Raw genomic sequence first — 27718 nt, 5'->3', positions numbered from 1 at the left:
GGGGAGGGGTGATATCACTCTAACTTGCAGTACCGCAGTAAAGAGTGACTGAAGTTGAGCAGAGCACAAGTCACATGGCTGGGGGCAGCTGGGAAACTGACAATATGTCTAGCCCCATGTTTTCATCCAGATTTCAGAATTCAATTTAAAAAAAATCTCTTCTCTTTTGAGAAATGAAAAAATTTTTTTTTCCCATGACAGTATCCATTAAGGTACACAAAGAACAATAGGGGGCATAGTTTAAGGGGGGATAATGCTACAGGAACTTACCTGCCAGGCGCAAAGAGGCCTTAAGAACAGCTTTCTGGCCACGATACCCCGTGCCCACACAGCTATAGACCCCACTGCTACGCGGCCTTACCGAGCTGATGAGCAGGGAACCATTCTGGAACACAGTGATGCTGCATGAAAGGAAAGGACGGGAATGAGATGGGATAGTAGGGAACATCAGCATGTATGTGCGGATTGGTAGGGTCTATGGAAAGAAAAAGGTGGTTTGAGATGGAAAAATGGGGACCGTTAGTGTGTATGTGCCGACAGGTATGTTCCACACTTACATATATAGGTATTGGGGAGACTCCCATTTCAGAAAGAGCTGGGGGGGGGGTGTATAAGTTTGCCTTAATTAAGAGCAGAGAGCAAAAACCTGCAGGCCAATCCTAGTACCCAATATACATGGGACATGTCTTCTCTGGCCCCCTCCTTCTACATTGCTATACTCCCGTCCTGGATGACCCCTAACATTTCAATTGGCCTCCACAAAAGTCAAGGGAACTGGGGCAGAACCCAAGAAAGCACCATGTAAGAGAGCTACACCAAATGTACAGCAACGATATGACATGACTAAATATATACCCGCAACTCAGAGGGTTTTCATCCAGTCACAGACCGGAATACTGCCAGGTACCCACCGGCTCTTGTTGCTAAGAGGAACCTGATCTTCAAAGAACCATTCCTGGCTAGGGGGTGGTGTGGCGCTGAATAGACAGTGGAACATTGCATCCTCGTTCTTATTCACCACCTGATCCTCTGGAATCACAACAGCCTGTGGGAAGCTCTCATCTGGGAAGAAAGCAGGTCAGTTATCCACAGGGTCACACAGCCCCATATCCCTCCCCATTAAGTTGGAAACATAGTGGACTGTGTATCCCACTTTTATAACCTACACAACTTAGCTCTCACCTATGATACTCAGGGTGAAGTTGCGATTGCTGCAGACAGACCCTGCTGCATTGTAGGCGCAGCAGTAATACTCCCCACTATCATCAGGCCCAGCGCTGTGCAGAGTCAGCGTTCGCTCCCTGTTACTCAGAGAGATGGCCTGTCCATCATCTGCTAACGGCGTCCCATCTCTGAACCAGAGACAGATTGGACTGTGAAAGAGAAAGAAGGTGTTACTAAGGGAGGGGTGAGGGTCTGACTGCTGGTGGTGCCACTTACTTAACTTGTGTAACTTATTTAAGCAACAAATGTATTTATTGAATTTTTTAGCTGTAATATTGCTGTGGAGGCAGCCACCTCAGTGCATTTACCTGATCCTGAGCTTTGAAGAGGAGCCATCACTTCAAGATGGAACCACTTTGAGATAGCTATAGTTTCTTCCCTTCCCATTGCATTATACCAGGACTAGGGTGCTATTCTAGTGGTAGACATGAGAATAGCACCCAAGCAGGAACAAAGCAGGGGTTTTGCAGTTTTGGTGCTTTTCTCATGTTTACCATCAGGTGGGGCTAGTGGTAATTTTAGCCATGCAAACAAATCTTTTAGCAGAGGTGTCCGATAGCTGCAATCTGGTTAGCTACCCATTGTTCCTTTGATAGGCTGCTGATGGGCTGCTGGGGGGAGAGGGTAATATCACTCCAACTTGCAGTGTAGCAATAAAGAGTGACTGAAGTTAATCAGAGTACAAGTCACATGACTTGAGGGCTCCTGGGAAACTAATAATATGCCTAGCCCCATGTCAAATTTCTGAAATTAAATATAAAAAAATCTGTTTGCTCCTTTAAAAAAGGATCTCAGTGCAGAATTCTGCTGAAGAAGCACTATTAACTGGTGTGTCTTGAAAAAAACATGTTTTCCCTTTAACCAGAACCAGAGGGACACATACCCCAACATTCACTCTTACTTTCTCTGACTGGTGCTTGCAACAGTTAGGGACCACTAACACTCATGCACATCATATAATGCCCTACTGTAAATCCAGGAATGGCACAAATACCCTGCACAACTGTAACATGGCAAGCACTTACCGTGGGTGCCCATCTATGTGGCATCTCAGTATAACCCGAGAGGAACTCTGGATGTCACTGGCACTGCCCGGATACTGTAGGGTAACACCGCCGCTCTCTATCCCTGCATGAGAAACACACAGGGTGCAAGGGAATCAGCATATAGCCAGAGTTGGGGGGTTGAAAACCTTATGGGTAGCTTTTCACAGATTGCAAAGAGCTCGGCAAATTAATGTAGAGGTCACTATAGTTCCCCTAATGTAAGTGAAGAGGAAGAGGCTCAGCTCCTGTTGCAAATACAAAAAGCTGTTCATTTAAAGGAGAAGTAAAGCTACTGAAGCAGTTTATTGCCAATAGATTAGCTACAATAATGCAAGCTATAACACTATATTTATTCTGCAAAATGCTTTACCATACCCGAGTAAACAGCTCTAGAAGCTCTCTCTGGTTGTTTAGGATAGCAGCTGCCATATTAACTTGGTGTGACATCACTTCCTGCCGGAGTCTCTCCATGCTCACTCATAGCTCTGGGCTCTGATTACAACAGGGAGGGGAGGAGGGAAAATTGAAGAGGGAGGGGGAAAGGAGCAACTTAGCAAACTGAGCATGCTCATGCCGTGCCCTGGAGGTTTAAGCTGAAAGAAGGGAGTCTGCTACAGAAGCCCATGTGTACACAATAGAAGGAAAGAAATGCAGAGGTTTTACTGGTGTATTTATATAGACTTTTCTGATAAAGCTTACATAGACCTTACCTTCTCCTTTAAAGCAAGTAATGATAACTGGGATTTTAATTATCCAGATATTGATGGGAGCAACATAATTGCCGGGGCAGTTCATGGAAACGAGTTTTTGTGTCACAGGATGTTGAAGTGTCAACTAGAAAATCATGCTTTACTGGAACTAGTCATTTCTATCGACCCAGAACATATAGCAAATGTGCAAATAGTTGAACCCCTGGGTAAAAATGTAGGTGCAGTGGGAACCTTTTTGAGGTCTTTATAGTTGGTTGGCGAGAGTAGGAGAGCTCTGAGGCAGAAATGTATGTTATTCAACATTGAACCACATCTGCCACTTAGCCGCCAGTTTCTCAAGATCTTGCTGAAAGGTACCACACCCTGCATGGAATGAAATGGGCTGCATAGTTTTGTGCACCTGCAAACACCGATACATTACTTACAATCCCCTCCCCAAAGTTATTAATGAAGAAGTTAAATAAAAGTCTAACACAAAGCCCTGCAGGACCACACTAAAAGCCTTACTCCAAGTAGAGAACTTAACATTAACGACCCTTTGCAAGCACACTCACTTGCGGGCTTGTTTATTAAGGTGCTTGCAAATGGTACATTATTAGCCCTTGGATTACTTGACTTTATAGACAATTTATTTTCACTTTTTTCAGTTCAGTTGGTTTCAGAGAGTTCATCAAAAATAAAGACTTTTTCAAATTACTTTCTATTTTCTATGTGTGACTGTTTTTCTAATATTGAAATGTAAAGTGTAATTTTTCACTTTCTAAACTGGAAGGGGAGTCGCCGACCCTGTAAACTGTTTTAACTTGATACATTTAGATGATACATTTCTTATCTTTGTCCCTGCTGAGCAGAATCCCTGGGTTTAATTGAAGACAGCTGTTAGAATTGATACAATAGTTAATAATACTCCAGAGATCCTGCTGAGAAATGTATCAACTCAATGTTGCAAAATTGTAAACATTTAGAATCTGCACCTGAATTACTGAGCTGCCAGGAACAGGTACATTAAAGGGGAACTCCGGCTTGCAAACCAAAATTTAATAAAGAGGCCCACATAACACAAAAACCCAACACAGTTATCGGTTTCTCCAAAAAGTATAAATACATGTAATTTTTTATGCTGAAATCCAGCTGTTAACCAGTTCTTCTCTTTCTGCATCTTTTGAAATCCTGGCAGAGACTAAACACTGATGTTACAAATTGTAACAACTTCTCCACAGTTTACAGACAGCATGCAGGAACTACATAACCCATAATGCATTGCACTGGGATGTTCCTTTCCTTATTGAAATCACGTGTGCAGGGAATTGTGGGGGTTGGAGGATGCAGGCTGAGGACAGATGGCTGTTGATACAAAGTAACAGTAGTCAACCAGCTCAAAGTAGTCAGACAGATCAGCAGGAGAGCAGGGGGCTAGGCTTAGGAAACTGTTCCAAACCATTAAAAATCATGAAAAGTCTGCATATATTTTAATTGATGTATATTGCAAAGTTGCTTGAAATTATGTTTACTTTTCAAAAAGCTCAAGTTATGTTTGTGTGGAGTTCCCCTTTAAACTTAGATTTTGGAAAAAACAGTAAAATATAAAAAAAAAAAATGGAAAGTAATTGAAAAATGTCTAGTTCTAGAGAACAATCTGAAAATGACTGAAAAGGTGTTTGGAAGGTGAACAACCCCTTTAATGGCACCAGTGTAGCGGCACATGGGCCCCAGAGCCACACGGGCCAAGCACTTACACTTAATGTTGAAGTATGCGATGTTGCTCCTCCCCTCTTCCCCTGTGTTTGGGTTACGGGCAACACACTGGAAGGTTCCACCATCTTGTTTTCTGTCCACAGCCGTGAACGTCAGACTCCCGCCCTCCTGGTAGCGCCTCTCTGTGTCTCGTACTGGCACTCCATTCTGCAGCCACTCAAACTGCACTTCAACAGGCTCCTCAACTTCACAGCGCAGTATAGCACTCCTACCATGCAATGCATCCTGGGAGTATGGCTCTTTAGTAAATAGGATAGCTGCTCTGGTGCTCACCACTGTAAAGAGATGACATCTGGGTTAGAAGGGTCCCCATGTGCAGGTGATCTTGCACATACGTGTACAAACACACACAAGGACAAATGCAGTTAAAGGAAAACTATACCCCCTGAACAATGTAGGTATATATAAAAAGATATTGCATAACACAGTTCATGTGTAAAACCCTGCTTCATGTAAATAAACCATCTTCACAATAATATACTTTTTCAGTAGTACGTGTCGTTGGGTAATCCTATATATAGGGGCGGCTCCCTGGGATCATAGGATTCTCGGTGCACACAAACATACCGAAACAAACCATACTTGTTAGGTCACATGAGCCAATTAACAGACAGAGTTCTGTCTTTTGCTTCCCACACTTCTTCCTGTTACAGTTAGAGATGTAGTATTTCTGGTCAGGTGATCTCTGAGGCACCACAAGGCAAGAGAAGTAAAAGGATAATATTTAAATATAATACACAAAAGTCATGAATAGCTTGTAAATTATATCCTTATAAACAGTGACTTCTGATGTCATCAGTTATAAACGGTGAGTTCTGATGTCATTTCTGTCACATGACTCACTGAAATTTGTGTATTATAATAAATAAAGTACCCCCAGTTGTAAAATATGAGGATATTAGAAGTTACCTCGGAGTTCCATGACCTGTATAAAAACACTCGGCCTTCGGCCTCGTGATTTTATATGGTCATGAAACTCCTCGGTAGCTTATAATATCCTTATATTTTACAAGAGGGGGTACTTTATTCACTATATATATATTCCAGTTTGGTAAGATTCTTTAATATGCCACTTAATATGATATAAACTATCAGTTTTCCTTTAAATGCAGATAAACGAGCTCAGACAGATTTATCAAAGTGTGAAATTAGAGGTCACTAGAGAAAAAAGCACCTAATTTCTATTCGTTCCTATGGAATTTTAAGAAGCGTCTTTACAGGTCATATCTAGTCATTAGCCAGGAAGCTCTTCCCAAACTTGTATTGGGCACCAAATGCCCCACTGATCAGAAAGACTACCAGGTTTGCTGGCGAGAGTGATCAGGAATCAGTATGAGGGGCTGATAGTGGAAAACTAATCTCGTCCATCACCGGAACCCCTTCCCATCCCCCTCTCTTGGGCCACAAAGCCTTCCTGCAGCACTGAAATGGGAGCCAGGGGGCAGGAGGGGAGAGAAAAGAACAATGGCTGGGGGTGGTGGCCCTAATGTGCAACAACAGGTAAAGGATGGATCAGATCAATCCCTACCATTAACCCCTTCTCTGCCAACCCAGGCAGCTGACAGACATGCATGCAATTAACATGATCGTTGCCACACACCCCAAGCAACCCATTCACTGCCATGCTAGGGCCTGGCCCGTCTATTATTGCCATTTTTGTCATTCAAGCATACAACTATTAACCCCTTCCCTTCCAGAAAAGTATGCAGCCAACAGCCATTCAGAGAATAGTAGGCGTGCATGTGTAGTGTATGTATATATAGTGTTATTTGTACAAGAAGTGCTGTGCATTAACTCCTTCTATCCCACAAAACCACAGAGCATGACATAAGCATTAACCATTAATCTCCCAAACGACAAGACAGACACTAGGTGAGCACCAGTTAACCCATTACCAAACCCAGAGTGTCAGGAGCCAGAGTCTGGCCTATGATGTCGCACACTGTGACAATGGTGATATACAATAACATGGAAGAGGGGCAAGCACAGAAAATACAAAAATGCAAAAAAACAAAATACAAAAAAGCATGCCAGTCAATTCCCAGCATGCCTTGCTGTACAACATTGTTGGTAAAGAAGCCTCAGACATGTAATAAGAAAACCCAGATTTGTTGATTTGCCCCGAGAGATCAGTGCCGATTTAAATCTCATTATACGGCAATTGTGGGATTAAAATGCAGTATTTCCCTATTTTAGCAGCAAGAAGAGAGGTCAGTAATTCCCATTATAACCCAATGAATGGGCCCCGCTCCCCTCCCATGGGGCCAGGTGCAGTGAATTTGTTCTCTATTTATACCTTTTATTTACTTACAGGTAACTGATCCCAGTACTGGTCCTGCCGGCCCAGCCCTTCCTACCTGCATGGGAGTGTGCTGTTGCCTAGTAACCCTCCCATATGAACAATGGGACTGGCTTGTCTGCTCTCCTCCCTTGTACTGAGGGAACCTCCTTTCGTACAAGACAGGAGAGCAAAACTATAGAGATATGGCCCCTGGACATCGTATACTGGGGGAACCTCCTTTAGTACTGACCCAAAAGAGTACAGCCCCCAGGATATCCTATACTGGTAGAACCTCCTTTAGTACTGCCACAATGATATGACCCATGAACATCCCATACTGGGGGAACCTCCTTTAGTATTAGACAGGAGAGCACAGCTATAGAGATCTGGCCCCTGGGTCTCCTTTACTGGGGGAAACCTCCTTTAGTAGTGAGGCATGAGTGTACAGCCATAAATATATGGCCCCCCAGCAGTCCAGTATTGAAGGAACCTCATTTAGTACTAGACAGGAGAGCACAGCCACAATGATATGGCCCATGGACACAGAGAGAGAACCACCATTAGTACTGACCCAGGAAAGAAAAAACACAGAGGACACAACACTCCTATACAGATGTGTGATCCGTTATCGGAAACCCATTATTCAGAAAGCTCTGAATTACGGAAAGGTCTCGCCTCCCATAGGCTTAATTATAATCAAATACTGTTAAAAAATTATTTCCTTTTTCTCTGTAATAATAAAACAGTAGCTTGTACTTGATCCCAACTAAGATATAATTAATCCGTATTGGAAGCTAAACCAGCCTATTGGGTTTATTTAATGTTTACATGATTTTCTAGTAGACTTAAGGTATGAAGATCCAAATTACAGAAAGATCCATTATCTGGAAAACACCAGGTCCCGAGCACTCTGGGTAACAGGTCCCATACCTGTACAACCCAAAACCCATAAGAAAGAACACCAGTCCTGTTACAATAAGGATTCGTGCTGGACTGGCAACTCCCAGTAGACCCAGATACGGGTAGACTTCTCACCAAACCACGATACCTTTGTATTGCCAATAGGATTACGCACTGAAATGCAGACAGTCCCATTAAGCCCTGGGGCCACAGTGGGTTCAGGCAACTGGATTACAAGTCATCCTTTCATTAATAGGGACAATAGAGAGCAAACTCTTAGTCCAGTTGCCTGAGGGGCAGTACTCATGAAGGGCGGCTGTGCAGGTGCGGATAGTAAAATGCAGGGCAGATTGCAGCCATCAAAGCAGAACAGGAAGCGATCTGTTTAGATGAAAGGGGCAATGGGGCGGGGCAGAGGAAGTGAGGGAGGGATTAGAGCTGCAGTAAGTACAGGGTAAGTAGTACCATCCCATGATATAACTTCCAGTATCCCCTGCACCCTCACTCAATGTCATACAACATTTATCCACTCTCATTACTTTAATGGCCTCACCTTGGGGCATCAAAAGTGCACTGTAAAGCTGGCCATAGATGTTGAGATTTTTAAAAGATCCGATCCTCATCGTGAGCCCACGATTTTCTCGGAAAGATCGTACGAATTGACCATCAACTAAAAGACCAATTTGCCAGGAAAACAAAGGGGAGCTGCCCTGCAAACATAGATAGATTGCACTGGGGCCGACAAAGATTTTTTTAAACCGGCCGAATAATTTCCTGACAGAATCCCACTAACCGCACGATAATTGGTCGGACTCTTTTTCCCATAGGCTACAGCGCAAAATCGCCTGCGCTAATGCACACGCGGCAACTTTGGGCGACTATTGAAAACGCATTGCCGCGTGTGCATTAGCGCAGGCGATTTTGCGCTGTAGCCTATGGGGAAAAGACGCTGAGGCAGTTCGGGGAGATAGTCGCGCAAAAGACGTGGCGATAAGTCGCCAGGCGACAAAATCTCCCCGAATCTCCTCGTCTGGCCTTACCCTTATACATAATGTAAAGACTTTTTGTACTACTTCACAAAATAATCTGGACTCCTGGATTCTATTGACTGATTTACTTTTGGTGTTCCGGAGTGGTGCCTGCCCGCTATTCGAAGATTCTGTGTGCACTGTAGGTAACCCCAACCCACAAGTGCAGCAGCCCTGAGGGGTCATTTTCTGAGCACTTGGGACTGTGGAGGAAGCCACAGGTAAAAGAAGGTTCTTCTGATCAGTGGTGAGCAGCAGCTCAGAGCACAAGTACTAGTAATGGGCTGAACTCACCCAGATACACACAGGGCCGCAGCAATAGCCCATAATAATAATATTATACCTCAGCACTATACAGATAGACTGGGCCACAGAGCTAACAGTCTAACTGTAATAGAAGCCAGTGGAGATAACGTAGAGCCTCCTAGTGAGAATTACAATAGAGCACCAGGAGCACCCCCAATGACTGAAAAGAAAGTCTGAGGAGCTGTATTGACTGAAGTCTGTATGGGGGGGGGGCTCAGATATTCAGACAAATAAAAGGAAAAGCGCATTCACAAGAGCAGCATTTCAGCCAATCAATGAGTTATAAGCGCAGAGCTTAGTATCCAGTGTACTGTTCTATTTTCCCTGGAAGAATGAGTTTCCAGTTATAAAAATCCTTTTCCTACTAATGTTCTGGCTCCGCAAAGCTGAGGGGGGGGGGGAGTCATTTAATAATGGACGGCCCCCTTCCCTTTCTGGACTGAGCTGTGTGACACAAAGAAGGAAAAGAAAGACTTCTACACTCATCTTGTGGCTGTAAATGGTGTTTACTTAGGACTCTTCCTGCCCACCTGGAGAATGAGGGGCCCTAGAGGGTCTGGGTTCTGCATGAGCACCAGACAGGTATGAAGGACATTACGGGCCACGGCAGGTGTGAGAAAGGGGTGGGGCAAAAGGCAGAGCGCTTGGTTTTGTTTTCTTAAGAAACCTCGACTCTATCCACTGCTTCCCCTGCAGGGGTTCTCTCCTTCCTGTGCTTCCTCTTCCCCATCCTCCCTTCCCTTCCCCTACCCTCCTTCTCCATCTTCCCATAATCTGCACCCTCTACCCCTATCCTCCGTTCTCTTCTCCCTGCATCATTCACTTCCCTCTCTCTCCCCCTACAACGTATTCAATAGCAGAGCTTGCACTCATTAACCTAGGCACTGCATTCAGCTTCTATACTGACCCACAGAGCTCACACTCAGTAACCTAGGCACTGCATTCAGCTTCTATATTGACCCACAAAGCTCACACTCTGTAACCTAGGGACTGCATTCAGCTTCTATGCTGACCCACAGAGCTCAAACTCAGTAACCCAGGGACTGCAATAAGCTTCTATACTGACCCGCAGATCTCGCGCTTAGTAACCAAAACACTGCATTCAGCTTCTATACAGAGATCACAGACTCTGTAAGCAAAGCATTGCATTTGTCCTATATACTGATCAACAGAGCTTGCACTCAGTAACCAAGATACTGCATTTGGCCTATATAGTGACCAACCGAGCTTGCACTCATTAACCAAGGCACTGTATGTGGCCTATCTATTGACCCACAAAGCTCTCACTCAGCATCCAATGCACTGTATTTGGCCTATATACGGACCAACAGAGCTTGTACTCAGTAACCATGGCACTGCATGTGGCCTATATACTGTACTCCCACCCTTCCCAGCTATAGTCAGGTGATCCCACTGGTGTCTAATAAAAGGGCAGCCAAGTATGGAGGTTTACTTTGAAAGCAGCAAGTTAAGTTGCAGGTAATACCTAGTCCCTTTGTAAAATGTATAATGAAGCAATAGAATTCTTAATGAATCAGATAAAATTGAGCATAGGACTGGCCAGATATGGGATGACTTTGACGTAGTTGGCCAGCTTAAATATATTGCAATATATGGACAAACAATCCCTGTTTTGTTTAAAGGGTAAGGCATTTTTTAGTAGCAGTATGCACAAAATGTCTCTGTCTTAAATATATTGATAATGGGTTGAGTGCAGAGGACTCTTGTATTTGACTATATACTGACCCACAAAGCTCTCACTCAGCAACCAAGGCACTGTATATGGCCTATATACTGACACATAGAGCTCTCACTCAGCAACCAAGGAACTGCATTCTGCCTATATATTGACCAAAAGTGCTTGCACTCAGTAACCAAGACATTCTGCATTTGGCCTATATACTGACCAACAGATATCACACTCAATAACAAAGGAACTACATTCAGCTTACATACTGACCAATTTCTCTTAAAGGGCAGTGGCCAACTGGGAGATTTGTCGCCTGCGATTATTATATGCAATTAAATCTCCTGAAAATGCATCTCCATTGGAAATAACTGAAATCACTGGTGGTAAAACCAATATATCGCCTGAAGTTGCCTCTGGAAGAAACTTTCGTCGATTTAGCGATATGTTGGGCATACCACCAGCGATTTCAATTAGGGATGCACCGAATCCACTTTTTTGGATTCGGCCAAACCCCCGAATCATTCGTGAAAGATTCGGCCGAATACCGAACCGAACCCTAATTTGCATATGCAAATTAGGGGTGGTAAGGGGAAAACATTTTTTACTTCCTTGTTTTCTGACAAAAAGTCATGCAATTTCCCCCCGCCCCTAATTTGCATATGCAAATTAGGATTAGGTTCGGCTGGGCAGAAGGATTTGGCCGAATCCGAATCCTGCTGAAAAAGGCCGAATCCCGAACCGAATCCTGGATTCGGTGCATCCCTAATTTCAATTATTGCCAATGTTGAGAGATGTGTCGCCCGCTGTCCCTAATGCTCAAGTCCCCTGATGATTTTAGCTTCATTCCATGCAGGGCCAAAGAGCATGCAGGGATATGGATTTAACCCTTTAGGCGCCAGATAATGATTGTATTATTTACGCAGTGCGACTGAATTATTCATTTTCCATTTGGAACAAGTGCAAGTGAAGGGAAGCTCAGTCAGCCTTCGGGACCCGCATGGGAGTAAGAGCTTCCGGAAATATTCAATCAGTGGGGATATCTAGTAACTAGTTATAACCAGGTGTAACGGGACATTGAGTAAGCACTTATATATCCATACAGAGGGGACATACGAGTGAGTGAAAGCACTCATATATACAGACAGTGATGGAATGCTTGCACAGACAGATACAGACAGAGGCCCTTGTACAGTGATTTCTTAAGTTACAGTAATGAGCCCTGTGAATAGAGCTTCTGTGTGCTTTATATAGTAAGCTCAGCAAGTTTGCCCCTAATATGCCCAGTGTTCCCAATAAGTTGCCCCATATAATATAATCATGAGATTTTGTGCTTATAGTAGGAGTACAGGGGTAAAGTGAGAAAGCTGGGGGAAGTGCACGAGGCTGATGGTAACCAGATTCCCCTGGAGCCCTGTGGCTATGAGCCTGCCGGAGAAAGCAAGAATCTGCATAACAAAGGCAACCAAACAGTGTCTGTATTGTCTAGCCAGCCCCCCTCCCCCCGTCACAGGGCCCTTCTTCCTCCCTAACACAACCCAAAGTGTCCACTGCAGAGCCACAACATCCACCCAGTACCCAGGGCCACCTACTATACCTCCAATCCTACCCCCCCGCCCCACTATTATCCCTCTGTCTCCAATCCTACACCCCCAGCCCACCTACTATATTGTCTCTCTGCCTCCAATCCTGCACCCCCAGCACACCTACTATATACTTTCCCTCTGCCTCCAATCCTGCACCCCCAGTCCACCTACTATACTGTCCCTCTGCCTCCAATCCTGCACCCCCAGCCCACCTACTATATACTGTCCCTGTCTCCAATTCTGCACCCCAGCCCACCTACTATATACTGTCCCTCTGCCTCCAATCCTGCACCCCAGCCCACCTACTATATACTGTCCCTCTGTCTACAAATCTGCACCCCCAGCCCACCTACTATATACTGTCCCTATGTCTCCAAATCTGCACCCCCAGCCCACCTACTATATACTGTCCCTATGTCGCCAAATCTGCACCCCCAGCCCACCTACTATACTGCTCCTCTGCATCCATTCCTGCACCCCCCCCCCCTCCAAGCCTAACTACTATCCCTTTGCCTCCAATCCTGGCCACATTTCCGTCCCAATTCTCTTCCCACAATCTATTTCTTTCCCCTGCCTCTCAATCCCTTGGTCCATTCTCCATTCCCTTGCTCCAAATCGATCCAATCCAACAGCTCAAAATCCATCTCTTTGCCAACCAACCCCTTAGGTCACCCCTAATAGCTATTACATCCTGCAACCCAGATAATTTCTACCTTCACAGTTCCTCCCTTCCCAAAGGCCACTTTTCCTTTCCCTGGGGTAAAGCATCCCCCTATCTCATGGCAACATTACAAATAAGGGAACCCCATTGATTGATATAATAAGGGCCCAAGCTGTGTAAGAAACACTTGATATTCTCTTCCTGTTTGTCCCCAGGGAAGGGGAATATAGACTCTGTGCAGATTTATTCTGCCATTCAAGCTGTAATGAACCACAATCCTAGTCATTCAGTCAAACAGAACATACAGCAAACTGGGTTCCAGACACATATATTGGCTAACTGCCAGTATCCGGTTATCCAGAAATCTCCTAATTGCAAGAAGTTCATCTCCCATAGACTCCATTATAATCACATAACTAAAAATGTTTAAATGATTTCCTTTTTTTCTGTAAAAATAAAACAGTACCTTTTACTTGATCCCAACTAAAGGTGACCATACATGGGCAGAGCCACTATTTTGGAGAAGTCGCCAAACGTGTGGATCTTGCTCAGTTATGCCCACCTTGAGTGAACGATATCAGGTTGATCTGATTGTGAGCCCTAGGGCCCAATGATCGGATCACAACAATGAATCAATGCGGTCCTTGATCCACTGGGATTTTTAAACCTGCCAATCGACATGTGTCAGATATTTGGCCAGATATTGGTTGAGTAGCCTACTGGAGGGCCCCAAACAATGGGCAATAAGATGCTGACTTTGTCTGTTGGTCAGTGTATGGCCCCCTTAAGATAATATTCATCCTTTTTGAAGGCAACACAATCCTATCAGGTTTACTTAAAGGGCACCTGTTGGGCAAAAATATTATCCCCAACCAAAGGTGCAGGCTAATGGAACCTGCACTCCGGTTGGCGATAACAGTATTTTTTTTTTTTTAATAATTGCCCCCACCAGTGCTAAGACAAATGCATCGGGAGGGAGCTGCCAATGCAAGCGGCAATGTCTAAGGGTGGCCATACACGGAGAGATCCGCTCGTTTGGCAATGTAGCCAAACGAGCGGATCTCTCCCCGATATGCCCACCTTGGGGTGGGCAATATCGGGCTGATCCAATCGTGGGCCCTAGGGCCCAACGATCGGATCCTAACGATTAGTAATGGGCGGTCGGATCGCAGGACCGCATCAACGAATAGATGCAGCCAGGAACCAACGGGATTTTTCATCCCATCCGATCGAGATCTGGCCGATTTTCGACAGATCTTGATTGGGGAAGCCTGTCGGGGGGCCCCATACACGGCCAATAAGCTGCCGATACAGTCTGTCGGCAGCTTTTATCGGCCCGTGTATGGCCACCTTTACAGAGCATATCCACATAATAAGAAAGTCACGGCATTCACTCATTTTAAAACCTACTGTTACCCCTAACCAGCACCTTTGGTTGGGGATATTATTTTTGCCCAACAGGTGCTCTGTAATATCTAAATTATTTTAAAGTAAACTTGAGGTATTAAGATGCAAATAACAAAAAGATCCCTTATCCAGAAAACCCCAGGTCCCAAGTATTTTGTTTAGCAAGTCTCACACCTGTACTAGAAGCACAAGAATGGGGTAAATACTTGGGCTGTCTGTGGGGATACACATTTACTGTACATACACTCTAAGGCCCCAATGCTCTCAATATCAAGTGCTGCACCCTCACTGCTGAGTGCTAAACTGTCTCAGCACCAGAACCATCCGCAGATGAGGTTTTTGTAGGGATGAGAGGCAAACCGACTTAAAGGGGTTCACCTTCAAACATGTTTTTCAGTTGGTTTCAGATAGTTCACCAGATATAAAGGCTTTTTCCAATTACTTTGTATTTTCTATCAGTCACTGTTTTTCTATTATTGAAATGTAAAGTTTAATTTTTCACCTTCTGAAGCAGCTCTGTGAGGGGGTCGTCGACTGTTTTAAATTGATACATTTAGTTGATAGATTCGTTATCTTTGTCCATGCGGAGCAGAATCCCTGAGTTTCATTAAAGGCAGCTGTAAGAATTGATACAACAGTTGCTTATATTCCACAGATGCTGCTGAGAAATGTATCGACTAAATGTATCAACTAAATGTAGCAAATTGTAACAGTTCAGATGCAATTGAAAAAAAGGCTTTGTTTATGGAGAGCAATCTGAAAACAATTGAATTGAACCATTCTGCTTTATGGATGGGAAGGTTCGGTGTCCCTGCCAGCAGTCAGACCAACTGCAATTGGGTATAGAACACCGGGTGCCCGAGGCCTGTCCCAGTACAGTGATACTGTCCCTCCAACACACACACAAACTGCCCAGTACAGGTATGAGATCAGTTATCCGGAAACCCGTTATCCAGAAAGCTCCGAATTACTGAATGGCCCTCTCCCATAGACTCCATTCTTTCCTAATAATCCAAATTTTGATAAAGAGATTTCCTTTTCCTCTGCAATAATCAAACAGTCCCTTGTACTTGATCCCAACTAAGATATAATTAATTCTTATTGGAGGCAACAGCAGCCTATTGGGTTTATGTAATGTTTAAATGTTTCTAGTAGACTTTGAGGTATGAAGATCCAAATTATGGAAAGATCCATTATCCAGAAAACCTCGGGTCAAGCATTCTGGATAACAGGTCCCATCCCTGTACAATGAAATTGCCTCTGATGCACACACAAACTGCCAAGTACAGTGATAATGTCTCTCTCACACAAACTGCCCCAGTAAAGTGCTAATTCCCCTCCAACACAAACTGCCCAGCACAGTGCAACTGCCCCTCCCGCACTATTCCCACAGTACAGTGATTCTCTCCCTCACACACAATTCCCCACAGTTCAAACATATTAACTCTTCCCCGCACACAAGAGCACAAATCTGCCAACACCAAGGTACCTACCGACCAGCAGGATGAACGCAGAGAGCACAATCGGCCCCATGTTCCTGCCCCGGATCCTCTCACTGCATCGCGGCCTCTCCCCTCACTGGGATCCCCGGGACCCGCATCGACTCCTAGTTCTTCCCACAATCCCCCAGTCCCGAAGGCGTAGCCTAAACAGGCGGCACTGCATTGTGGGGCGGAAACTGGAAAATAAAGAAGCCATCTTTCTCCAGGGAACCTTTCAGCCGTCCTATTTTACGTAGTGCGTGCCTCCGACTACCGCTGTCATCTTTGTTCTGGGTAGTGCTAGTCAGTGAGAAACCGGTCACTGTTATCTCGAATAATATGCCATTAGTTTTAGTCAGATGGGGCATAAATAATGGTACAGAATACAGATAATGGATAATGGGCTATGACCTGCCTGTCGTTCTTCACATGCTTTTCTGCAACTTCGAATTCTCAATGTGCCAGTTCATTGGTCCACCTTTAGATTGTATTGTAAGCTCTGTGTGTACCAGTCTGCTTCACTGGGATAGGGAGGAAATAATACAATTCAGGGGTTCCAGATGTCTATACTGCAGCCCTCCTGCCAGAGTGGTGGGGACAGAAAGTGGGCAGGAAAGTTCTGTAGCACAAAAGCTAAAGCATACGGGGTGCCATCTTATCCGGCAAATAAGCAAAACTTTCCTACTATACATATGATTCTACTGCTCTATATTGGGGCTAAGCAAGGCTCTTTGCATAACTGTTACCCCTTACACAGCGCTGTGTGTTTGTTTTAGTTGTTATGCAAACTCTTTGCCTCCTCAGAGTGGCACACACAGAGAAAGATAGAAGAGAGTGGCACACAGTGTGAGAGGAATGGTACACAGAAAGAGAGAAGAGTGGCACACAGAAGGGATAGTGGCACACACAGAGAGAGAAAGAAGAGTGGCACACAGTGTGAGGAATGGCACAGAGAGAGAGAAGAGTGGCACACAGTGAGAGAAAGGAGAGTAGCAGACAATGAGAGAGGAGAGTTTCACAGTGAGAGAAAGGAGAGTGGCTCACAGTGAGAGAAGTGGCATGTAGCAAGAGAGAGGAGAGTGGCACACTGAGAGAGGATAGTGGCAGACATTGAGAGAGGAGAGTGGCACACTGAGAGATGAGTGGCACATAGCAAGAGAGAGGATAGTGGCACACTGAGAGAGAAGAGTGGCACACAGTAAGAGAGGAGAGTGGCACGAAGTGAGAAAGGAGGGTAGCACACAGTGAAAGAAAGGAGAGTAGCACACAGTGAGAGATGATAGTGGCACACAGTGAGAAGGGAGAGTGGCACACAGTGAGAGCGTAGAGTGGCACACAGTGAGAAGAGAGTAGCAAACAGTGAGAGAGAGAAGTGGCACACAGTGAGAGAGAGGAGAGTGGCACGAAGTGAGAAAGGAGGGTAGCACACAGTGAAAGAAAGGAGAGTGGCACACAGTGAGAGATGATAGTGGCACACAGTGAGAAGGGAGAGTGGCACACAGTGAGAGCGTAGAGTGGCACACAGTGAGAAGAGAGTAGCAAACAGTGAGAGAGAGAAGTGGCACACAGTGAGAGAGAGGAGAGTGGCACACAGTGAGAGAGGAGAGTGGCACACAGTGAGAGCGTAGAGTGGCACACAGTGAAAGAAAGGAGAGTGGCACACAGTGAAAGAAAGGAGAGTGGCACACAGTGAGAGATGATAGTGTCACACAGTGAGAGCGTAGAGTGGCACACAGTGAAAGAAAGGAGAGTGGCACACAGTGAGAGATGATAGTGTCACACAGTGAGAAGGGAGAATGGCACACAGTGAGAGCGTAGAGTGGCACAGTGAGAAGAGAGTAGCAAACAGTGAGAGAGAGAAGTGGCACACAGTGAGAGAGAGGAGAGTGGCACACAGTGAGAGAGGAGTGTGGCACACAGTGAGAGAGGAGAGTGGCACACAGTGAAAGAGAGTGGCACATAGTGAGAGAGGAGAGTGGCACACAGTGAGAGAGAGGAGAGGGACACAGTGAAAGAGAGTGGCACATAGTGAGAGAGGAGAGTGGCACACAGTGAGAAAGAGGAGAGGGGCACACAGTGAGAGAAAGTGGAGAGTGGCACACAGTGAGAGAGAGGAGAGTGGCACACAGTGAGAGAAGAGAGTGGCATGTGAGAAAGGGATGGTTTTCAGGGGACAGCCTTCATGTTTGGTATTATTCTGGTCTGCCATATTTTTATTACAAAATCTGATAATGGCAAATATCAATATTATATTGCAGAAATTGTCCTGGAACCTTGTTTACAAGGGGTCCTAAACCATTTTCCAGAGGTATTCCTACCTCATGTATAGGTTATGAAGGAACATGAAATAATAAGTGAGAGATCCAGTGCTCTGGGTCAGGCAAGGTGAGGTTTCAAGTTGAACTGTGTGTTTATTTGCCAACCTTGCCTCAGGACACACACACTGCCTGGTAAAGTTCATGGAGTTCCTTAGTGTTTATTCCTTTTTATTTTATTTACTGTTTTGAAATTATTTTTTATGTATGTCCTTTGGTAATATCCTTTGTATAAATAGGCACTGTTATACTTTTTATAATATTATTTTTTTTTGTCCTTGTTGCTCTAAAAGAACCCATAGCCTGAAATGTCTGCCAGTTTGTATACTAATTAAAGGAGTTGTTCACTTATGATGCCCATCCCCGTGTCTACATAATACTCTTTTCCTCTAATCTGACTGGATCCCTTGTGTCTGCTTGGAGGGTCTACAAAGCATTAGAGAGTTTATTGTATGGTCCCCTTATGTATTTATATGTAGTAGTGATCATATATCCCCTTAAGGTTGTTCACCTTTTAGTTAACTTTTAGTATGATGTAGAGAGTGATATTCTGTGACAATTTGCAGTTGGTTTCTGTTTTTTATCCGTGGTTTTTGAGTTATTTAGTTTTTATTCAGTAACTCTCCAGTTTGCAATTTCAGCAATATGGTTGATAGGGTCCAAATTACCCTAGCAATGTGAACTGATTTGAATGAGTGACTGGAATATGAATAGGAGAGGGCCTGAAAAGATGAGTAATAAAAATTAGCAATAATAATACTTTTGTAGTCTTAAAAAGCATTTGTTTTTAGATGGGGTGACCCCCATTTGAAAGCTGGAAAGAGTCAGAAGAAGAAGGCAAATAATTAAAATATTATATAAAAAAAAAAAAATTAAGGCCAATTGAAAAGTTGCTTAGAATTAACCATTAACATACTAAAAGTTAACGTAAAGGTGAACCACCCCTTTAACTGCCTCTTTCCAGTGTAACCAATCCCAACCTGGCCAGCCTTTCCCCATAACTGAGCCCTTCCATTCCCTTTATCAGCTTAGTTATTCTTCTCTGTACTTTCTCTATTTCATTACTGCCCCTTATATATTTATATATAGTGATCATATCCCCCTTAACTGCCTCTTCTCCAGTGTAACCAATCCCAACCTGGTCAGCTATTCCCCATAACTGATCCATTCCATTCCCTTTATCAGCTTAGTTATTCTTCTCTGTACTTTCTCTTTTTCATTCCTGCCCCTTATATATTTATATATAGTGATCATATCCACCTTAACTACCTCTTTCCAAGTGTAACCAATCCTAAACTGGCTGGTCAGTCTTTCCCCATAACTGAGCCCTTCCATTCCCTTTATTAGCTTAGTTACTCTTCTTTGTACTTTCTCTATTTCATTACTGCCCCTTATATATTTACTGTATATATAGTGATCAAATCCCCCCTTAACTGCCTCTTCTGCAGTGTAACCAATCCTAACCTGGCATGTCTTTCCCCATAACTGATCCCTTCCATTCCCTTTATTAGCTTAGTAGATCTTCTCTGTACTTTATCTACTACATTACTGTCCCTTATATATAAAAAGTATATTCCCTAAACAGTCTCTTCTACAGTGTAACCAATTCTAACTTGGCCCTTCCCTTTATCAGATCAGTCGCTCTTCTCTTTTATATACTGCTAAAATGGAATCATTGGATGCTAAAATTATCATGACATATGTATACTGAGATGCAATATATTTCCATTCTATAAAAGTGTACCCTTAATAGGGTGTTCACATTATCCCAATGTCAATGAAAACAGTTGAGTGCAAGTAGAGCTTCTTTTAAACAATGCAACATCGGTACTAATGCTCCAGTGCAAATCATAAAAACCAAGGAGGAAAAAGATCACTAAATGCACCATGTTTTTTTCAAACAAACTTCCAAAAAGAAAGCGGTATGTTGGGAACAAGACCTTTAGAGCAGTGTGGCAGGTTCCAGCAGAGTAAATGTGAGGACAGCAAAAAGTCTCTTAAAGGCAAAATGGCTTTTATTTCAGCCGGCAGCAACAGATTGAAAAATAAAGGCAGTTTTCTTCCGAAAATAACAAAAATAGCTGCCAGCAGCAATAACAATACAACAAAAAGGCAATAACAACAAAATTACACACCTCTGAGCAGGTAACTGTGTGTGAACATATAGATAGACTTTTATACGTTTGGTTGCCAGACCTCTCTCTGTCTCTCTCAGAGTGCTTGAGAGACTGACCAGCTTGAATTTTAAGGGCTACTGAGTAGCAACCTGAGGCTAATCAGACCCAACTGGTCAGTTTGTAGCACATCACTCTGCTAGGTGGCTGTTAAACTTTTTCAGTTACAGTTCTCTTATGGAATCCCAAATCTCACATTAAATGAACAGTTTTGGTGTAAAAATTAAAACTAGGCAAATAGGTTTGCAAAAATGTTTTTTTAATATAGTTAGCCAAAAATGTAATCTATAAAGTCTGGAGTGAACAGATGTCTAATAGCCAGAACCCAACTTCCTGGGCTTTGCAGCTCTCTAAGGCTGTGGACACACAGTCTGATGGCTCTGGCTATTGTCAGCCTGCATATTTTTGCAGGCTGAGAAAAGTAGATCTGCTCAATGCCCCTGCTCCATTGATTTGAATCTGATCAGCCTGTGTGAGCTCACACACAGCAGAGCTGAAGCCTCTGGACTTCACAGACAATAACATCTTACTTCCGGTGATGACCACCAATGTCCTGCTAGCCGACTTCTTTTTAAAACCAGAAGTTACTTGCTCCGCTTTACAGATGATTTATCAGCCTTCCTTGTTCTCCCTTTTGGTTAGCGTGATTTATTTCCCTAAGAGCTGTGAACAGTAAAGGAGCTATTGTGTCAGGGTTTTCTTTGGTCCTTGACAGATTTATGGCTGACCTGTCTGCTGCCTTCATTGCTCGCAGCTCAGCTGGCAATAGACGCAAAGATCTGATTGTACGAATCGAAGATTCATACGATTTTCGGACCGAGTGTGGAGAGTCCTAATGTTTTTCGTCCAGCGGAGATCGGTCGTTTTGTCGATCGTACAGGTTAAAAGATTTCTGTCGGCTGCTGGTAATATCTCTGCATGTATCGCCGATTTTCAGTGGGAGACTGTCACTAGCTTTGGTCGGACATAAATTTTGAACAATTGGTGTCAGGGGCAGAACATCGGCTGATCTTTTTCTTTTGTACTTTATTTGATCGGAATGGTTAGTGGCAGGTCGGAAGATGGGGAAGTCCGATCGTATGTTGATTCGCACGATCGGATCTTTGCGTCTGTGGCCAACTTTAGAGAAATAAATGTGGCTGAGGAAATAATACTAGTCACAAGCCCTCTCCCCAAATCTAAATGAGGCAGGTATGCAAAAAAGAGGGAGAAGGCAGGATGAACATCATCCGTAAAGCAAAGCAAGTAACTTCCGGTTTTAAAAAGAAGTCGGTTAGGAAATTGGAGAGCGCATTTAAAGGAGAAGGAAAGCTACGGAGGCATTTTATTGCCAATAGATTAGCTGCAATAGTGCAAGCTAGAATGCTATATTTATTCAGTAGAATATTTTACCATACCTGAGTAAAAAGCTCTAGAAACTCTCTGTTTAGAATAGGAGCTGCAGTATAAATGTGGTGTGACATCACTTCCTGCCTGAGTCTCTCCCTGCTCTGGGCTCAGATTACAGTAGAGAAGGGAGGGGTGGGGGGAGAGGAGCAAAATGAGCATGCTCTTGCCCAGGGCAATGAGGTTTAAGCTGAAGGCAGGAAGTCTGATACAGAAGCCCATGTGTACACAATAGAAGGAAAGAAATGCAGTATTTCTTTTGACAGGGGACTCAGAGCAACATTACTTTGGGGGTTTACTGGTATATTAAGGTGGACCTTTCCAGCGCCGTTTCTGTATCCATTGCCGCCTGAGGCGGCTCCAGTAATGCCGCCCCCCCAGCCCGATTCACGCTAGTGCGGAGAGCGCAATTGCGCTCTCTCGCCCTAGTAAAGCCGAATTTCCGGTTCAAAAACCGGAAATTCGGCTCTTAAAGGCACCAGGAGCGGCTTTTTGCCGCCCCTGGAAACCTAGCTGGCGATGCCGCCTGAGGCGAGCGCCTCAGCTCGCCTCATTGGCGGATCGCCCCTGGACCTTTCTGATAAGGCTTACTTAGTTTTAACCTTTCCTTCTCCTTTAAGTGCAGGTCACAACAGCACCTTTTTAAAACACTGCACAACCCGGAAGTGAGCTTTTATTGCATTATTTATGTATTATATATTAAAGATAGTTAACTTTGTCCTGGATAGCAGTATTATTGGAGGGAGGAGGATGTATTATACATTTTTAGTGTTACTTCTCCTTTAAACCCCCCAAAAATGTGTTCAAACTTTCCATAACCTGGCAAATTCAGTACAATGGACGTGGTATTTTGGGGGTGTGGCCATAGAATAGGCGTGGTCTTTTTGTCCCTCTTTCTATTTTTCAAATGTTGGGAGGAATGGGCAATGTAACCTATAGCAGCTCTGACGGTGAGAGGCTGCTGTCGTTTTGAGCACAGACACATCACAGCAGCACATGACCCAGGCTACAGGCTAAGAAGAGTGAGTGCAGCAGGTTAGTACTGAATGCCATGCTATCTATACCCCGTCACTACCACCACCATTTCTTTGCTTCTGCCATTCTTTCCCAATTTTCCCTATGTTCTGCACTTTTGTCCTGACTCCTGAACCCTCCTCAGGTAACACCATGTGACCCATTCCTTTCCCGCTCTCCCACAAAGTAAGTTCCGCCCTCTCTACGTCATGACGCGCTCCAGCGTGGTCGCATGATTATGACGTGCCCGGATGTCCTTGTCCTCTGGATGCAGCAGGCGCTGTCATGGCGTCTCCGATCTTGTACCCCGTGTTACGGTTCTTACGAGCTGGCATTGGGAATGTCGCCCGCGGAAATGTGTGCCCGGCTGGTATCGGGACCCGAGGACTGCGCGAATGTGAGTGGGAGGGAGACGGAAGTGCTTGGGGAAGAGACTGAGGTAGTTCCAGGGTTGAGAGGTTATTGGGGAAGGTGAGTGAGGTAAGATGTGGGAGCACCAGTGAGAGGAATGGGATTCAGAGAGACAAGTGTCACTGAAAAGCTGTGTGTATAAATAAGGTAACAAACAGTGTGTTAATGGCCCGTTGCAACTCCTTCTTTCTCTCCTTTCTTTCCCACAGTGACTGAAGTGAAGGATGGAAAAACAACAACAGTGAGTTGTATTTTATAGGACAAATTGATCCCCACTGGCCCCTATAGCCCTGCATTTCATCCCTGGTGCATGGACAGCAATGCCATTTCCCAGTGATTTTATCAGGCTGCTTTTATCTGTCCACGTTCCCTGATTGCACCCACGACTGGCATAGACAGAGCCTGTTCATAAATAATTGTACATTTCAGAGGAATTATAGCTGATAACATCCATTTAACTATACAATTTCCTTTGCCTTAAAGGAGAAGGAAAGCTACGGAGGCATTTTATTGCCAATAGATTAGCTGCAATAGTGCAAGCTAGAATGTTATATTTATTCAGTAGAATATTTTACCATACCTGAGTAAAAAGCTCTAGAAACTCTCTTTGTTTAGAATAGGAGCTGCAGTATTAATGTGGTGTGACATCACTTCCTGCCTGAGTCTCTCCCTGCTCTGGGCTCAGATTACAGTAGAGAAGGGAGGGGTGGGGGGAGAGGAGCAAACTGAGCATGCTCTTGCCCAGGGCAAGGAGGTTTAAGCTGAAGGCAGGAAGTCTGATACAGAAGCCCATGTGTACACAATAGAAGGAAAGAAATGCAGTATTTCTTTTGACAGGGGACTCAGAGCAACATTACTTTGGGGGTTTACTGGTATATTAAGGTGGACCTTTCTGATAAGGCTTACTTAGTTTTAACCTTTCCTTCTCCTTTAAACAGATTGAAGGACAACTTATGGAGGATAAACCAGCTGTCTCGCCCCCCAACCCTGCCGGCCAATGCCCAATCTGTCGCTGGAACCTCAAACATAAATATACATATACGGTAAGTTGGAGGGACTTGTAAGCATGGGTGGTCTCGGAAGACTTGTCAAGTTATTCCTGACTGAGGAAAGTCCAGAAGGTGGAGGGGTGGGAATTTATGGACCCGTAATTCTTTGAAATGTAGTCACACTGCATAAATATCTGAATTCCCTTACTGATCCCTAGGAGTGAGACTGTGGGGTCATTGTCACTGCTCATCTTATATATTGAGCTCCACTGTCCTCCATAGGACATTTAACACTTTAAAAATGGGAACAGCCCCCTGGTCCTTGTTGAATTCAACAGGGGAGCTCTTGTCATTGTTAACCAGCTGGCACTCAAGTTCCCAATGAAATCCATTACATCCACCCCATGCTGTGTGTTATGTTCTTTGCATTCAACCCACTCTCTTTTCCCTGAAGGACGTTCTCCTCCTGAGTCAGTTCATCCGCTCTGATGGGGGCATGTTACCTCGCAGGGTCACTGGTCTGTGTATGGAAGAGCATAGGAAGGTGGAAACATGCGTCAAAATGGCCCACCGAGCTGGTAAGTGGGTCTTCTGCCTGTCTACTTGTGCACTCCTTGCATGTGGTATGATGAGTCCAGTAACCAGTGCATCCATGTTGTACTGATGCATCTGCATTGTGATCATACTATGGCACAAAATCCCTGCAGGGTGCAAGCACAATGTTGCTCTTCCTGTGGGTATTACATAGTAGGTGGGGTTGGGGAAAAAACACGTCCATCATGTTCAACCTTTTCTCCAAGTAAAACTCCCCTCTCTAGTTTGACCACAGAAGGCACCTGGAAGCAACTGTACTTTTTCAGTGATCGATTTGACTGATAAATCAGTTGATTTGCTCCACAGTTACAGCATCATTTGGCACAACAGATCCTGTGCTCAGTCTGAATATTTCTCTCTATTGAACCTGCTTATATTTCTGCACCCAGGCCTCCTGCCCGACCACCGGCCAGTGCTTCCAGAGGGACATGTCCCAAAGCCAAAGTTTGAGTTGAACAGGTGAGTTATCATGGGGCCCTTGAGCAGATGTTGGTGGGACTCTGTAAGGTAGCTGGGACTCCCAATACCCGCTGGTCAGGCTGGTTCAGTCGAACGTCGCTGCACCATTTGCCAGTTTGGGTTGAGCTCTTCTGCTTGCTCTCCCCTGTGACCTTAGGCTGACGGCTTCCAGTTTTATAGGCGCAGGTCTATAAATGGAGGGGGGAAGCCAGGTCTGATGCGGGTTTAGCTTTTTCTCGACCCGCACATCACTAACGCCTTTCTCACCCTCATATTTGCCTTTATTAGTGCTGTGTGTTTCATTTATATCTAGTTCTCTATGTTCCTCTTACCCTAGCCAGCAAATCTCAGGCAGTTGTGCAGCAACTCTACCATTTAGTTTTATTAGTAAAGGGGAGTTTGTGGAGACTAACTGGTAGCCCTGCACTACTCTCTGTAGGTACCTCACCCGATGGTCTGTCGGAACCACCAAACCCATCCTGAAGAAGGGGATGAAATGGTCCAAGGTGCGGATGTCTGTGGGAGATCCCATATTAAAGGACAACGTGCGATATGGAAAGAAGCCTCTCTACCTAAAGCACTAACCCCACCAGGGGGCCCAAGTGACCCCAGGATTCTTCCTGCTACTCCTGTAGCCAACACGGTACAGGTTCATAAGCTCCAGCATTGTTACTGTGTGACTATAGGTTGAATATTGTACATAATTTCCTCAATTGCCCAATAAAGCATCTGTTTCTTTTGGAACACTGTGCAGTCTGTTAATCTACATGGAAAAGCCCTTGGCTTCAGCACCAGCAATTGCAGTGCTTCTGTTATCACATACTTCTAAAGCACCAACATATTCCATGGCATTGTACCAATTAATGCATACATTGAACATACAGATTTACATACAAAGCAGCTATCATCTGGCCCTGTCCAGAAGAGCTTACAATCTAGAGGAATCTAAAGTACTGGAGAGAGGGTGTAAGAAGCTTATTGGCCTGTGTATGACCTGCAGCCGGTCATTGATGGAGTCTCTCCTAATGGGGCTGCACAGGTGAGTGTAACAATGTGATCATTGGTACATAGGTTTAGCCATGTAGTTGTCTACAAGGGGCTCATCTGCTCATAATCTTGGTTCTGTTTTGCTTGCTATCAGAGCCTGTGGCTATACTCGGTGTTCTCCCCAGGAAATCTTTAGCCGTGAACAAAGGCAAGTGGGGATTAAAAAATAAAAAACCAAAAAAAAACTCTTCTTTCAGTACGCGATAAGGAACTGGTTTTAAAGAAGCAGGTAGGGTTTTAGTACTTTAGCAATACACCATGTGGTCCTAGTTGCTTCTGCCAATTGCTGGCAGCCAAAACAAAGTACAGGTATAGGGTCAGTTATCTGGAACCCCTTATCCGGAAAGGCTATCTCCCATAGACTCCATTTTATCCAAATAATCCAAATTTTTAAAATGATTTCCTTGTTCTCTGTAATAATAAAACAGTAGCTTGCACTTGATCCCAACTAAGATATAATTAATCCTTATTGGAAGCAAGACGATCCTGTTGGGTTTATTTAATGTTTACATTATTATATATATATATATATATATATAACATTTTTTAGATGGGGTCACTGACCTCCATTTGAAAGTTGGAGAGAGTGAGAAGAAGTAGACAATTCATTCAAAAACTTGTTGCTTAGAATTAGGCAATCTAGAACATACCCCTTTAACCACCCCTTTAAAGGGCAATTCGCCTTCATTAGTCAAACTGTAATAACACATAAAAATCGCAGAAATGTTTTCAAACTTTCATAACCAGCAAACTTTTGTAAAATTAACATAGTAATTAGGGGGTGTGGTCACAAAATGGGCATGGTCAAAAATGTTTGCCTCGCTCTGCGCAGCAAATCTTTTTGTCCCTTTCTATTTCCAAAATGTTGGGAGGTATGCTAAGATCCCACCAGGAGGAGAGTCACATGGGAGGAAGCAAAGCAGGAATCTGTGCATGAAGGAGAGTGCTGGTACAAAGTGGGACTATTCCAAGCTCAAAGTAAGTTGCTTAATAGCATGCAGGGGTGATTATAGAGAGTCTGCTGCACTATGAGCTCTGTCTGATTATGTTTTGGAGGGAGTACATAAATGTCAAGAGCACTGTGGGAACTTTTAGCATCCAACAAGTAACTTTTGTATGTATGGAGCACTGAAAGGGTTTGGAAGGAGCACTGTTTGGTAGTTCACCTTTGAGATAACTTTTATTATGATGTAGAGAGTGATATTCTAAGACAATTTGCAATTGGTTTTCATTTTTTGTTATTGAAGGTTTTTGAGT

The 27718-nt window shown here is 44.2% G+C and overlaps 2 protein-coding genes across 3 annotated transcripts in view; one reads left to right on the top strand and one right to left on the bottom strand.

Moving 5' to 3' along the window:
* The window catches only part of ptk7.L (protein tyrosine kinase 7 (inactive) L homeolog), a 31864-nt gene extending 15659 nt beyond the window's left edge, over positions 1-16205 (bottom strand). The window contains 6 exon segments of the mRNA NM_001089846.1: positions 271-401; positions 912-1062; positions 1183-1373; positions 2250-2352; positions 4717-5010; positions 16085-16205. Of these exon segments, the coding sequence (NP_001083315.1) occupies positions 271-401; positions 912-1062; positions 1183-1373; positions 2250-2352; positions 4717-5010; positions 16085-16124 (910 nt within the window). The 5' untranslated portion in view covers positions 16125-16205.
* Positions 16206-23184: 6979 nt separating this feature from the next.
* mrps18a.L (mitochondrial ribosomal protein S18A L homeolog) lies at positions 23185-26158 on the top strand. 2 transcript variants are annotated; one of them, NM_001096575.1, is made up of 6 exons: positions 23241-23358; positions 23582-23613; positions 24311-24415; positions 24816-24939; positions 25345-25414; positions 25854-26150. In NM_001096575.1, the coding sequence occupies exons 1-6, from the start codon at positions 23247-23249 to the stop codon at positions 25996-25998; spliced, it is 588 nt and encodes a 195-aa protein (NP_001090044.1). In that variant the 5' UTR covers positions 23241-23246; the 3' UTR covers positions 25999-26150. The 2 variants fall into 2 exon arrangements, with proteins under 2 accessions (XP_018117631.1, NP_001090044.1); XM_018262142.2 differs by lacking the exon at positions 23582-23613 and having other exon boundaries at positions 23185-23358; positions 25854-26158.
* Positions 26159-27718: the final 1560 nt, after the last annotated feature.

The sequence above is a fragment of the Xenopus laevis genome, chromosome 5L (assembly GCF_017654675.1).
Source record: "Xenopus laevis strain J_2021 chromosome 5L, Xenopus_laevis_v10.1, whole genome shotgun sequence".
Classification (NCBI taxonomy): Eukaryota; Metazoa; Chordata; class Amphibia; order Anura; family Pipidae; genus Xenopus; species Xenopus laevis.
The sequence above is the reverse complement of the archived record's forward strand: the minus strand, read 5'-3'. Positions and strand labels throughout refer to the sequence as shown.

Bases quoted from the DNA above. Each gene is read 5' to 3' on its own strand.
- mrps18a.L (XM_018262142.2), top strand. From the start codon at position 23,194: ATGATTATGACGTGCCCGGATGTCCTTGTCCTCTGGATGCAGCAGGCG. The intron at 24,416-24,815 runs GTAAGTTGGAGG...TTTTCCCTGAAG, and splicing joins AACATAAATATACATATACG to GACGTTCTCCTCCTGAGTCA. The intron at 24,940-25,344 runs GTAAGTGGGTCT...TTCTGCACCCAG, and splicing joins CAAAATGGCCCACCGAGCTG to GCCTCCTGCCCGACCACCGG.